This window comes from Electrona antarctica (assembly GCF_951216825.1).
Source record: "Electrona antarctica genome assembly, chromosome: 12".
NCBI classification, from domain to species: domain Eukaryota; kingdom Metazoa; phylum Chordata; class Actinopteri; order Myctophiformes; family Myctophidae; genus Electrona; species Electrona antarctica.
Window position 1 is genome coordinate 44,248,019 of NC_136793.1, and position 13,165 is coordinate 44,261,183.

Genomic DNA, 13,165 nt, shown 5'->3' on the forward strand with positions numbered 1-13,165 from the left:
GCATTGGATTAGCCCATGCCTTCTCATCTGAGATTTCTTCTGGATCAGATTAATCTTGAAAATTAAAACATCACCTGCTGGAGGTCATCAATGTTGGTGTAACACTGATACTAGCTGTCACAGAAATAAAATAAATGGATTATATTATATATTTATAATGAGAGTCTCTGAACCTTATAGTGTTTTTTCCCTACATGATCATTGTCCTATTAAATCTAATGGCTTTTTAAGGTTTCCAATTATTTTTGCACAAGCAGCAATTGATAGGCATGATATTGCACAATTTTATAGGCTATAAAGTTTGTTCATATTTTGCTACTTTTTTGTGGCAAAACAGGCTACAATTTAAATTCTCAGGTTGATTCTATGCATGCTGGGTCTGCCTTCTAATTTCGTCTCCTTGGCCACTTTTCCAATATTGTAGGCTACACATGACTAAAATAGTTCCACACTTGTTGGGAAGGGAGACAAAAAACTATATAGCCTGGCTAATACACAGGTTTAGCCATATCATTGAGATTTTGGCCACCTTCTATACCCAATGCATTTTTGTTGCCATTTTGGTATGTTGTGTAATATGGCATTATACAGTACCTTCATATCATCATATGGGATATATATGTAAATTTGATTTAATGGTTTTGGTTAATGTTTTTGTTTTGTTTTAAAACCATGAAATTAAAATGGTTAAATCTATGTCCACTCAAATAATGAATATGCTATCATGGAATTCAGTGCCCAATACCGTTGGCTGACGTAGGCTACTATACTGCAAGCTAAATTGTTTCAAATCACTCCGTTTCCCCCGTTGTGCCGACGATGCCATGCGGATGTGCATGTGCATGTGCGCGAGCGCGTGTCAAGCGAAGCCAAGTCAATTGGCTATTATGTAATGCGTTTTCATTTACATCCCTTCTTGTCCGCTTAAGGTATCAGGTCGCTTTAAGAGGAATCTCAGACTGTATCGTTTGAATTTGATCTCGCAGGACACCTCCTACGTTCTCCTTGCAAAAACTCTGTTATGTCTGCACTGGATCATCACAGCATTGTTCGAAGTTCAAAGAGAGAGGAGAAGATTGATTCTGGTAAGTACAAATAAAATTACTATAGTGTGACAACTAACTAAAAGACATTTTTAAATAACTCGGGAATTTTCAGTGTGTGGAGACTGCCCACCTGCCACTGCCAGGGTGTTTTCTGTAGCCCCAGGTTTATTCATTTATTTCCATCACATTGAACCGTTCAGACAGCATATGCACGCCACGCAATGGTGCTCTTTTTTATGAAACGGACGGCAAAGATAACCTGCTAGAAATGTTAAGTGTTATTGTCGGGTGGGCTGTAGCCTATAGTATAGGACTATAGGAGCGCTCGCTTATAAGACCAAAAGAGCGTCTATTGGGTGCGAACCCACCTGTCAAGAAACTAGTCGCCAGTCGGGCATATTAAGTCAGGCTCGTTGTATGCAGAGAACAGCCCACTGATCATCATCACCGCACTGGCAGTTTGTCGAAGGATAACACTTTCCCACTTTATATACAGTCTCAGGTAGGCTGCGTGAATCTCTTGTGCCTTTTCCCCTGCAGTGCATGAGCGAATTTTGTGACGACTCTGTAGGATTGTTTCGTCAATGCTTATTTCCAATACCCATCTGATATTAAATGAAAACTAGCCTGCTCGCTTTTCCCCTCGGTGACTTTACAGTTGTTCTTGTCCTCTCAACTAACCTATAGGCTACAGACCTATTTGATGCACAGCCTATATTTCGGACAAATGCATATACTTATCCCTATGACGGATTGAGTTTGATCACGACCATAACTTAATAGCCTACATTTTTTAGCAGATGGCCAGAGAGGAGATTCTGCATGTGGTCATGTTGTATTTACCTCAAGTTCACAAGCTCAGCCGTAAATAATCATTAAGACTGCAGAATGATTGGCCAAAGTCTATAAAATCTTAAATTCACATCCTGAATGGTTCTGTTGTTGAGAAGTCTAGAGTAGGGCCTACACACTATTTGAGATTCATATCATATAAACATCAATAATGTAAAAAAAAAAAAAAAAAAAAAAAAAAGAAATCTACAAGCTCACAGCAGTTAGATGTGAAGTTTTGGATAGGCAAGATAGGCACGCCACCTTCGTAAGATGAAGTGTAAAATAGGGCATTAGTTAATTTGTAAAGCTTACAGTACATGCAATACATTAGATTATAGCATACATGAGCAATGAGCATAATGTGACAGTTGATGTCATGATGGTACATTTATGATGAGAAGCCTCATTTCAATGTGATGAATGCTTTCAATCATACGCAATGTTAGTGAACATTGTCTTTTAAACACAAACCTAATATAGTGTGAAGCCGCAGTGTAACACACAAGACCTGTCTTTTAAAGACAAACCTAATATAGTGTGAAGCCGCAGTGTAACACACAAGCATGTGTGGGTGAGAACGCTCATTGCTCACAGACTCGACTCATGCTTGCACCATCTTGGTTACTGTTCATGGTGTTATAGTGTAATGAAATGCCAATTATTTTTCCCAGCACATGCAGTACGCTAATAGGTGTTAATTGAACTCAACCCAGCACATGCAGTACGCTAATAGGTGTTAATTGAACTCAACCCAGCACATGCAGTACACCGCTACATAATATGGTGTTCATTGAACTCAATGTGAAATAGACCCCTAAAGGTCCATATAATTATGGGTCAATTTTTGTGTGACCCGTAAATGTCCATTTGGCAAAATCTTCGTGTCCTCTAAAGTTCTATTTGGATTCGGTTTACATTCTCAGACTCTAAATAAACATGCAGGTGCTTACTTTCACTTACTGTCTGAAGTGAAAATCATGAATATGCCACAGGAAAATCATTTTCACAGAGAAAGAAACCGTTAAATTGCCACTGTCGCATGACAGAAAACAATGAGGAAGAATAATTGGGAAGTATAGCAGTCATTAACACAGTTATTGTGATGGAAATACGAATGATCTCAGCTTTATAATGATAATGTCTTCATCTGGGTTGGCTTCTTGATGAAATGCCATAAACGCATCATTTGCTCTTATAGCTATAGCATTTATGGAGAGAGAGAGAGTTTCTCTTTTTCTGTCAGACTCATCATATTTGCATACTAGCACAATTATGGATTCATCATTCTGGGGTTTGCAATGTTAAATCTGTCTCCTGTGTTTACACAGCTGTAAATGTAACTTTCAAGGCCAAACAGATAATAATAGAATGCTATAGTCACAAGCTTTGTAAACTTGAAACTTGTCCTGTGGCAAGCAAACAGTTGTAAAACCTTCATATATTGTATGTCTCATTTAAAAGAATCACAGGACAATTTATCAAATTACTTTATATATTAAAAGGTTATAAGTTGACTGTTTCTTTCCCCACTCACTACAGTTGTCAGGGATCTTCTTTTAATGTTCTCCCTTTCTTTTCTGCTTTCAGGCAGCAAATGAAGACTGCAGTAAAAATGGCAAAAGTAAATGATGATGGACACCTGTGAGAAAATCCATTATTACTAGCCTTTTAAATAATTACATTAGGTGTGAAACATTAACAAAACAATTAGTAATTAATCTGACCATGGAGTTGCACCACAACACCAACCACAGCCAAACCTCATGGAGAGAGATGCCATGGTCTTTAACAGAGGAGTGTCCACCTTCAGTTATTGGCACTACTTTCCTGATCATCGCGTACAGCGTGGTAATAGCAGTGGGCCTCGTCGGTAACTCCTGCCTTGTGATCGTCATTACACGGCAGAAGGAGCTGCACAACGTCACCAACATCTTCATTGCCAACCTGTCCTGCTCTGATATCCTCATGTGCATTGTGTGCCTGCCCGTCACCATTATCTATACATTGATGGACCACTGGATTCTGGGGGAGGCCCTGTGTAAGCTCACCCCTTTTGTCCAGTGTATATCCGTTACCGTTTCCATTGCTTCCCTTGTCCTTATCGCCATGGAACGCTACCAACTTATCATCCACCCAACTGGATGGAAACCTGTGGTGGCCCAATCCTATGTGGCCGTAGTCATTACCTGGATGGTGGCCTGCTTCATTTCATCACCTTTTTTGAGATTCACTGTTCTCAAATCGCCTTTCCAAAACCTGAGCATCCCCTTTCCAGTCAACGACCACCTTGTTTGTATGGAACAATGGCCCTCGATTAACAACCGGCTGGTCTACACCACTTTCCTGCTGGTCTTTCAATACGTCCTACCTCTTGTTCTCATTATGTTCTTCTACTCACACATCTTCCTACGCCTCAGGAGGAGGAAGAATATGGTTGACCGTGCCAGGGACTCCAACCAAAAAAAGTCCAAGGAATCTAAGAGGATAACCGCCATGTTAGTCTCCATTGTGGTGGTGTTTGCCATCTGCTGGCTCCCCCTCACTGTCTTCAACACAGTGTTCGACTGGCACTACGAGGCCATCCCGTCCTGCCAGCATGACATCATCTTCTCAGCCTGCCACCTCTTGGCTATGGCCTCCACGTGCGTGAACCCCATAATCTACGGCTTCCTCAACAGCAACTTCCAGAAGCAACTCAAGTTGACCCTGCTGCGATGCCGCTGCTGGGGGTCGACAGAGAGGTACGAGAGCTTTCCCCTCTCGGTTGTCAGCACAGAGGTCACCAAGGGTTCAATTTTGAGCAAAGAATCCATTAGCCTGAACAACTAACCTTTAAATGTGAGACAAAAAAAAGGATTGGGCCTTTAATCCTCCATTGTTGTGGTCATCCATTGAGGCTTCTATCCCTGCTTTGTGTTGTGCCAAACAAGGCTGATATTGCTGGAGTTATAAATGTGGTTAGACTGTCCAGTTGGAGCAGAATGTAAACACTTAACTGCCATGATGGCACAGCACCCTCCATTCAGTTTGACTTCATCTGTAGGAGGAGGAAGTAGATAACCAAATGATGGTGCAAAGGTTGTACGTGTGTAAGTATTGTAGGACTATTGAAGCAGTCTTTCAATTACAATCTATTGTGCATTTCCCAGTGTTGTAATGTAACTGCCAACAATCTTCTAATCTGAAGATGCTGTACTGCATATCTGCAATGTTACTTTTCGTGTGTATTTTTCTGAATTTCGGAGATTAGACTGAATACTAACCATTATAATGTACTTTTTACATAAGCTGACAAGCAATGGAACCACATGGATTGTATTGACAAGTAGAAGTGGAGAGTGGAAATGTACTGTACCTTAAGGGAGCTGTAGAATTCACTGTGCTGTGTTAATAGTATTGATTAAAACTAACATAAGAAATTAAGGGATTGTTAACCAAAATGGGTTAATGATTATCCAGAGACACTAGCTTATTACACAACTGATGGAGAGCACATACAATGGCTCCTTAAAAGTTGCCCTAGGCGGTTTCTTTTAATATTTTCAAATTATTTACTTGCATCATGTTAATGCAGTTTTTAACAACTAAAATACGTGACCTATTTCAGAAAACTTTCAAATTGAATGAGTTTGAGAACTACATACATTTTATGCTGTCCACCAAGGTCTATGTCCAATATTATATTGCTGTATGAGGGAAGGTTTTTGAAATAAAATGTCACACAACAACCATAAATCCAGTGCCATAAAATAAAATATAAGAGGCAGAAAGGACTATGTCAATGCAGCGTTGCTCCACTCACTGTATATATCCATGATATGTTGATATATGTATGCACTGTAATAGATCTGACACAGTTATACGTCATGTTGTGATTGGCAATAAACAGCACTGTAGCACTGCTGGTATCTCTGCTATAAAACGTGTAGTTGGAAAGTAAACTTCTCGTTGTTATATTTAATTGAATTAAAACATGTAAAGTGTATGTAACCATTCAGTGTCTGTTGTAAAACACATTTGTATTGATACACAATCCTGCTCTTTGAAGGTCCATACTTTGTGTGTCCTTCACACAGGAAAGCAGTATACTGTATTTATTCATAACGGTACATAGAAAACGTGCCAAGATGAATCATGCTATGGCTACACCAATATGTCAAACTTCCTGTCTCATCTGAGTATACCCTATATTTCAAAATGGAAGTAGTCATAAGTCCTCCCTAGCCAACCAATCTGGTTGTTGACAAAAATATGATATATAATATTTTAGCTCACGGAAATTCACGTATAGGCCTACATGTAACACGATTACAGTATGAGAAATGCCCTCTCAGATGTTTGTCGCAAATATATCCAGAGCAGAATCACTATAATTGCCACATGCTGTAATAAACATATTGGAAGTATGTGGAAATCACCCACCAAAAGAAAAATAATGCATTTTTGTGCAGGTTTCATCTGTACTACATTGTTCATAGGAAATGAACTATGGCATATCACCTTCTCTTCCTCTCTGCATAGTCATTCCCCTGAGCCTGAGGCGAAAGCTTTTGATATGTTTAAACATGAGCTCTTCTAGTCTGCCTGAACAATTGCTCGACTGACACTAGTGGTCTCTGGTGTACAGTGGGGCAAATTTCAAAGTGATATGTGGGTGAGATCCAAGTGTGAAAAAAATAAATGTTAATTTAAGTGTCAAATATTTCTAAAATATTAACAAACAGGCGAGAGAAGTCGGACAGGTGGCAGGTTAAACAACTGAAATTTAAAGTGATGAGCCCAAAAATTTGAAATGGAACACTATCAAATTTGATAAATAGGTTGATACATCTGTGGGGTGCTCTTCTGATTGGATGAAATTGACATCTTAATCTTAAAATGTGATTACTATCAAAATATAGAGCTTTTTTACAAACATACAAACAAACTCTCTCTATTCTCTATTCTTGGTGTGCCTGGTCCTTTTGGTATTAAACTTCGAGAGGAAATGTGGACATTGGAAACTAGTCAGGCATGCAGAGGAAAATGCATGTTATATCCAGTAATTCTTTTTAACGTTATTTGCATTGTGATCCAGCCTGCTAATAAGGGTGATATGAACTAACAAAACAATAGTTGTCCTATTTCACTGTCCATTAAGCTTGATGATAACCCCATGAATGAATGTGTTCTCATCTTCCACGCAAACCCACATAGTTTGTCTGTGCATTTAGCTTCAACAAAATAATACAGCCCATAAAGTATGTCATTATGTATGGAGCCCCTAAGGGGACCGGTAACGCAGAACCTTCTATAACCTGGAACTTCTAGAATCTCCATTAACCAGAAAATCTGTGAAGAGAGAGTTATATGTCATTAAGGAAATTCAATAAAAACTCATCACGCACTCAGTGTCAGGTTATGTAGATCGGCTATTTTAATTGAAATCAAGTTGTAGTGTATGGAACCCAGATCCCAGGAAATGTTTCGGTTCGTGCAGTCAAAAAGAGCCAATCAATACTGCATTAGGGATTATGGCCTGGTCCTATAGATATTTCCTCTCTCTCTCTGTATAAACACTATTGTTTGTTGATAAAGATATACACAAAATTCTCATACATTTCAGACAAAAAGGTCCATCTAGAATTAGATTTTTTTTGTCACATACTGTTTGTCACATACTGTACAGTCAACAGGAAAAGCTATTGAACCTGATGCAGAACACTAACAGAATGCTTGGTCAAGAACTAGGCCCCTATTACTACATGAACAAGTTGGTCCAAAAGGTAGGAACAATATAACCAGGTGACATCACCTCACAACACAAAGTCAAGGTGAATTTTATGGATGTTGTGATAGGATATGGATATATTTATTTTATTGGCTTAGAGTTGTTAGTGCTTCTAAGAAATTAAACTCATTTGAGGGCAAAGGTAAATGCTAGATGCACCATGATCACAGGGATAGTGAGAGTTATGTTGTAGGGTGGAGAATAACTTTGATGAAGCTGTTGTTTGTGGTTATGGTTATATAGACGGTATGCAAGTATCACGAACCGAGCACCTCTCAATATATGAATAATAATAACAATTGACATTTAGAGCTGCATGAAACATGTACAGTATATTAAAAATGTTAACAAAATTCCACTTTATCATCCCCTGGTAGGCTAAATGACCCCAAGTCTCAATGGCCCTTTGCTACTTCATGCAAGTGAACTAATCTTTTCTGTCTTGGCAGATGAAAAGGTCGCAGGGAGTTACTATGCTGCCTCTACAATTCCAATTATTGTATTAGAAATGCAAACATCTATAGAGATTGAACATGCAATTAACTCACCTTGGGGTTAAACACGTTTATCGGCTCAATCAATATTGGCTGGCTCCCCCACCTTTTGCCCGAATTGTCTCCACCAGGCCGAAGGCATGGGGAGAGAGTATGTTTTGCACTCCGTCCGTCCGTCCGTGTGTGTGTCCGTCCGTCCGTCCGTCCGTCCTTCCATCTGTGAACAGCTAATCTCCGGCACCGTTAACCCGGTCGATGCCAAATTTTGCACACACACTCCCTGGATGTCAACGATGAACCTCTGCCCCAAAATTTTCAGAACGGTCTGTTATAGCGCCACCAGGAGGCCACTTTGTGCAAAACAAGTTTTTGGACAGTACACCTACAGATTTTGTCCAAACATCACGCAAATTGGTACACAGTCTCTCTAGAGCCATGCAACGAAACAGATCTTTCAGATTTCTCAGACTCCATCCTGATTGGCTAAGATTGGCTTCCAAAGTTCGCAGGAGTGCTCGGTTTCAAACAAAATACTGCAAATCATGAACACATCGTGTGATATCCATGAAATTGTGCACGCACATTCCCACTAGGCCGAGGAAGAAATGCCACATGAACATTTTCAACTCAGCCTCATGGTGGCGCTATAACTGGCCGAAAAGTGTTTTTACCTCTAACTGCACGGATCTGTGGATAACTTTGTATGTCAACTCCCTAGAGGCCAAGGAAAAACCTTTGCCTGGAATTTTTCACATCGGCTCTTTATAGCGCCACCAGGAGGCCGACATATGTAAAACAAATTTTCTAATATTACTCCTTGAGATTTTATCCAAATTTCACGTAAATCGGTACACATGCTCCCCATAGTCATATGATCAAGACGGGTTTGTTTGATTTCTCATAATCCACCCTCATTGGCTACAATTGGCTTCTAAACCTTTCAGGAGTAGCCCGCTTTGTACCCGTTTTGTACAAATTGCCACAACTACTCAACGCAGCGTCCGATTGTGGTGAAACTGTGCATGCATATTCCCACTAGGCTTTGGAAGAAATGCCACTTGACAGTTTTCAAATCAGCCTCATGGTTGCGCTACAACAGGCCAAGCCACGTCACACACACACACACACACACACACACACACACACACACACACACACACACACACACACACACACACACACACACACACGCATTTATATTGCTCATAAACATTTTGCCAAACATCACACACACACACTCCTATCCTCCTGGTGGAGACCTGTGCCCAGAAGGGCACTTTTTCTAGTTTACTGTGGAATCAACCACATCCCTGATATGATTCCTTTTTTTTCTAGCTGAGAGTATTTTGTGTAATCAATCTACTTTGACTTCATTAGGATATGGCTTGGTTGCTCCATTGGCCATCCTGGATAATGCACGTTATCTTTCAAAATTAAATGTAGAAGTATCTGTTCCACTGCTTTTTTTTTTTTTAAACAATATATTTATTGCATTTTTCTTTTTTTTGTACAAACAGACAATACAACAGAACAATACATAATACATCAGACAATACAATTACTTAAAAAACAAAAACAAAAAAACAAAACAAACATACAGTACATACATATAAATACAGTATATTAAAATAAAATAAGGGCACTTAGACTGGTAACAACAACAGAGTCCTTATGGCCACAAGACCAAATAGCTGCAGAGAATACAATTAAACATTTTCAGTTTCCACCATTAAATAAGATAAATCATTAACCGTAATATACTGGATAAACCGTCCCCATATCTTATCAAACATCTCTTGTTTATTTTTCAATGTATAAGTGATTCTTTCCAGAGGAAGACACAATGACAACTCCCTAAACCACTGAGCAATACTGGGTTTGCCTATCTTTTTCTGTTCCTGTTCCACTGCTTTTGAAATAAATCTAACTATCATCCTTTAATGTATGATGCATGTGTGGTATTGCATTCACACATGCACGCACGCACACACGTAAACATACACACACTTTTTTGGTCTTGCATGACACAAGTAGACTCGACAGCAGGGAGTAACAGAACCTGATTGGTGTCAGACAGTTTTCCCCCAGGATTGTATTAGGCAGCACAGCATGTTTGTGCTTTCATTTATGCTTCTGTTGTAGCAAAAATACATTTGGCACCAACATCTCAACCATACATGACTAATTAAACACACTGTATTAGATATATTGATATAATAGATAGATAGATTAGATTAGATAGATACCGTAGATGAAGAAGAAATCAAAGAATGTGAGATATAATTGTAATAGCGATAGTGTGTGCGTGGGGGGGGGGCACTAACATACAGTACTGCTGTGGACTCGTTACTCTATTACCATTATTTTGGACTATCATCGTGCAGAAATTGCATAATACATGCTACATTATACAATGTATAATCAACTATTGCGTACTTACTGTACCAATATTTTCACACCTCAGTTCACAAAAATACTAATGGATGTTAGGGGAAAGATGAATTGATCAGTATGGATCCAAAGAGGGTATAGGAATTAGATCAATGAGAAGAAGTGATTGGTATGCTAGGCATGAAGATCTTTCATGTCAGGCTCCCTGATTTAAAATACTGAAAATCTGTTTTAGATTCATTCCCACAAGTTCAAGCACACGCGTCTGCACGCGCTGCACATGTCATATTAATGTGGGAGGACTTAGACTCAATTGCTGGCCTGGGTCATCTCAGCAGGAGGTGGTGTTGTGGTTCCTATCTTCAACTACAGTTGGGTGCCACCGATATTGTCCTTTTCTTTTTGCTGAGGTTTGCGTGATCTGCGCAAAAGGACAGTTAACCCATTTTGGGCGGGAACCCCTTTTGGTGTTTTAAACATTATGTTATAATTTAGCTATTGAAAAATAGCAGATCTACAAGCTCATAGCGCGCCACCGAGTGGCGCGCTACGAGCTTGTAGGTCTGCTATTTTTGAAAAATCGTGAAAATATTTATTTCAGAAAACTGGAGGATTTAGAAGGATTTTTTTAAACTTTGAGGTCAGGCCTAAATGGGTCAAATGATAAGGGACAATATCGGTGGCACCCAACTGTACAGCATTGCATATGGGCTTTATTTCCCTCCCTGGTGTTCACTTCACTTCACCTGCTTCAAGAACATCTTGTGGAGACCAGTTTAGTTCTACTAAAGTATTTAGTACAGTTACCAACATGACCCATGCCTGGACCTCCAACAAGTGTTTTCTGGGTACAGTGTTAATTGATTTGTCATTATTTGATTTAAAATATAGTATTATTAAATATTTACTACAACACACACACTGAATGAGAATCACTGACTAAACGCTCTACTGTGAAATATGCCATACGTGTTTTAATTGCTATTAATATTGTTTTAAATCCAGGGAGTAACATCATCATTTCATTGTGATATTACTTTTCACATCATCAATGATAAGTTGTCTGATAAGGAAGTGGGGCAACTACACATTATTATAAGAGATGAGACAACTTTATTATCATCTTGCCACACTAATTGAAAGCCCTGCGCCCAAACGTTCGCCTTTGTTCGCCTTCTCCTACCAAACCACTCCATTTGCACACATGTCTCCATGCACAATACCTACTGCATGCCTGTCCACACATAAAGCACTATGTTGCATCCATGCAACTGTCATAATTACTGTACAGTTTGCATTTGACCTAACTCCCAGGCACAAGATATCCATGGTCTTCCGAGACTGCGATGCCGATGAGTACAGCACAGTATGGTACAGTACAGTATGGCACATTATGGTACAGTACGGTACAGTATTGTACGGTACAGTATGGTACAGTACAGTGCTGTACAGTACAGTACAGCACAGCACAATACAGTACAGTACAGTACAGTACAGTACAGTACAGTACAGTACAGTACAGTACAGTACAGTACAGTACAGTACAGTCTGGTACGGTCATAGTGTATGTGGTAGAATTGCTGCTCCTAACAAAATCAAGCTTGTGTAAATGTTTTTCTTCATTCACCTGTGATACTGTAGCTCACAGTATGTGTTATGTTTATTCCTTATCAACTTCAGGGCAATACTTCTTCCATATGTGAGTGAGTGTGAGTGTCCTCACTGGCAATGTTTGCGATTTCATAAACAAGATGCCTGTGGAAGTGATTATCTGTCTTGTGTGTTTGCTGAGTAGCAGAGCAGAGTGGCAGACAGATTGAAATACTTTGAAAATCACAGTCCATTTGAGATTTTATTTTAAGTCTGACCTATTCACTAATCAGCAGGATATTGCACATTGTGCTTTCACAGTCGAATGGTCATGATGAATGCCATTTTCAATGTTTGTTTAAATTCCATATGTGTACATGTTCCAACAATTTTTATGTTACTGGTCGAATGAATTGTCAGCTGGTCTTTTGTTATCCAGAAGAGATTGTGGTGTATATTTGGAGTAAGCCAGGCAAACAATGAGAATTGTCATTATCCTATCTGGTGCAGTGATGCACTATAATTGCAGGACTGCGTTTATCTTTAGATGCATGCATGTCTGAACCCAAAACGAATTCAATTAAATTAATATAAATTATAGTATTGACAAGATCAGATCCAAATTCTGGTTACACTTTTTATGTGTTGTGCACTAGAGGTGCCCAGCCCACATGGACTTATAGGACACAACATTTAAATCATTGCATCAATATTGCACTCTGTTTTTCAAACTCTTCAAGCAAACAGAACATTCTGCCTTTTTTCCCAAGCCTTGCATAAGAAATCTGCTAAAACAAAAATGCCTTAAACACAAAAGTTGTGTTATAACATAACATAACACAACTCAAGTTTTTCATAATCATCTAATAGCAAAAATTGTCATAAGCTTATGGACTAGGCATTATGATCAGGCATTTTACATCTGTCTCCCAGTAGAGAAATAGCCTCTGAACCTAAACTCTCCAATAACCAATTTGGGGTCCAGAAATCACACTTATTACAGTTATTTAACCCTTCACGGGGGACAATAATGTAGTCTA

The 13,165-nt window shown here is 39.2% G+C and overlaps 1 protein-coding gene across 1 annotated transcript; it reads left to right on the forward strand.

Moving 5' to 3' along the window:
• Nucleotides 1-1,012: 1,012 nt before the first annotated feature.
• Nucleotides 1,013-5,671, forward strand: npy8br (neuropeptide Y receptor Y8b). The gene is made up of 2 exons (XM_079516530.1): nucleotides 1,013-1,085; nucleotides 3,468-5,671. The coding sequence occupies exon 2, from the start codon at nucleotides 3,606-3,608 to the stop codon at nucleotides 4,707-4,709; it is 1,104 nt and encodes a 367-aa protein (XP_079372656.1). The 5' UTR covers nucleotides 1,013-1,085; nucleotides 3,468-3,605; the 3' UTR covers nucleotides 4,710-5,671.
• The last annotated feature ends 7,494 nt before the right edge of the window (nucleotides 5,672-13,165 follow it).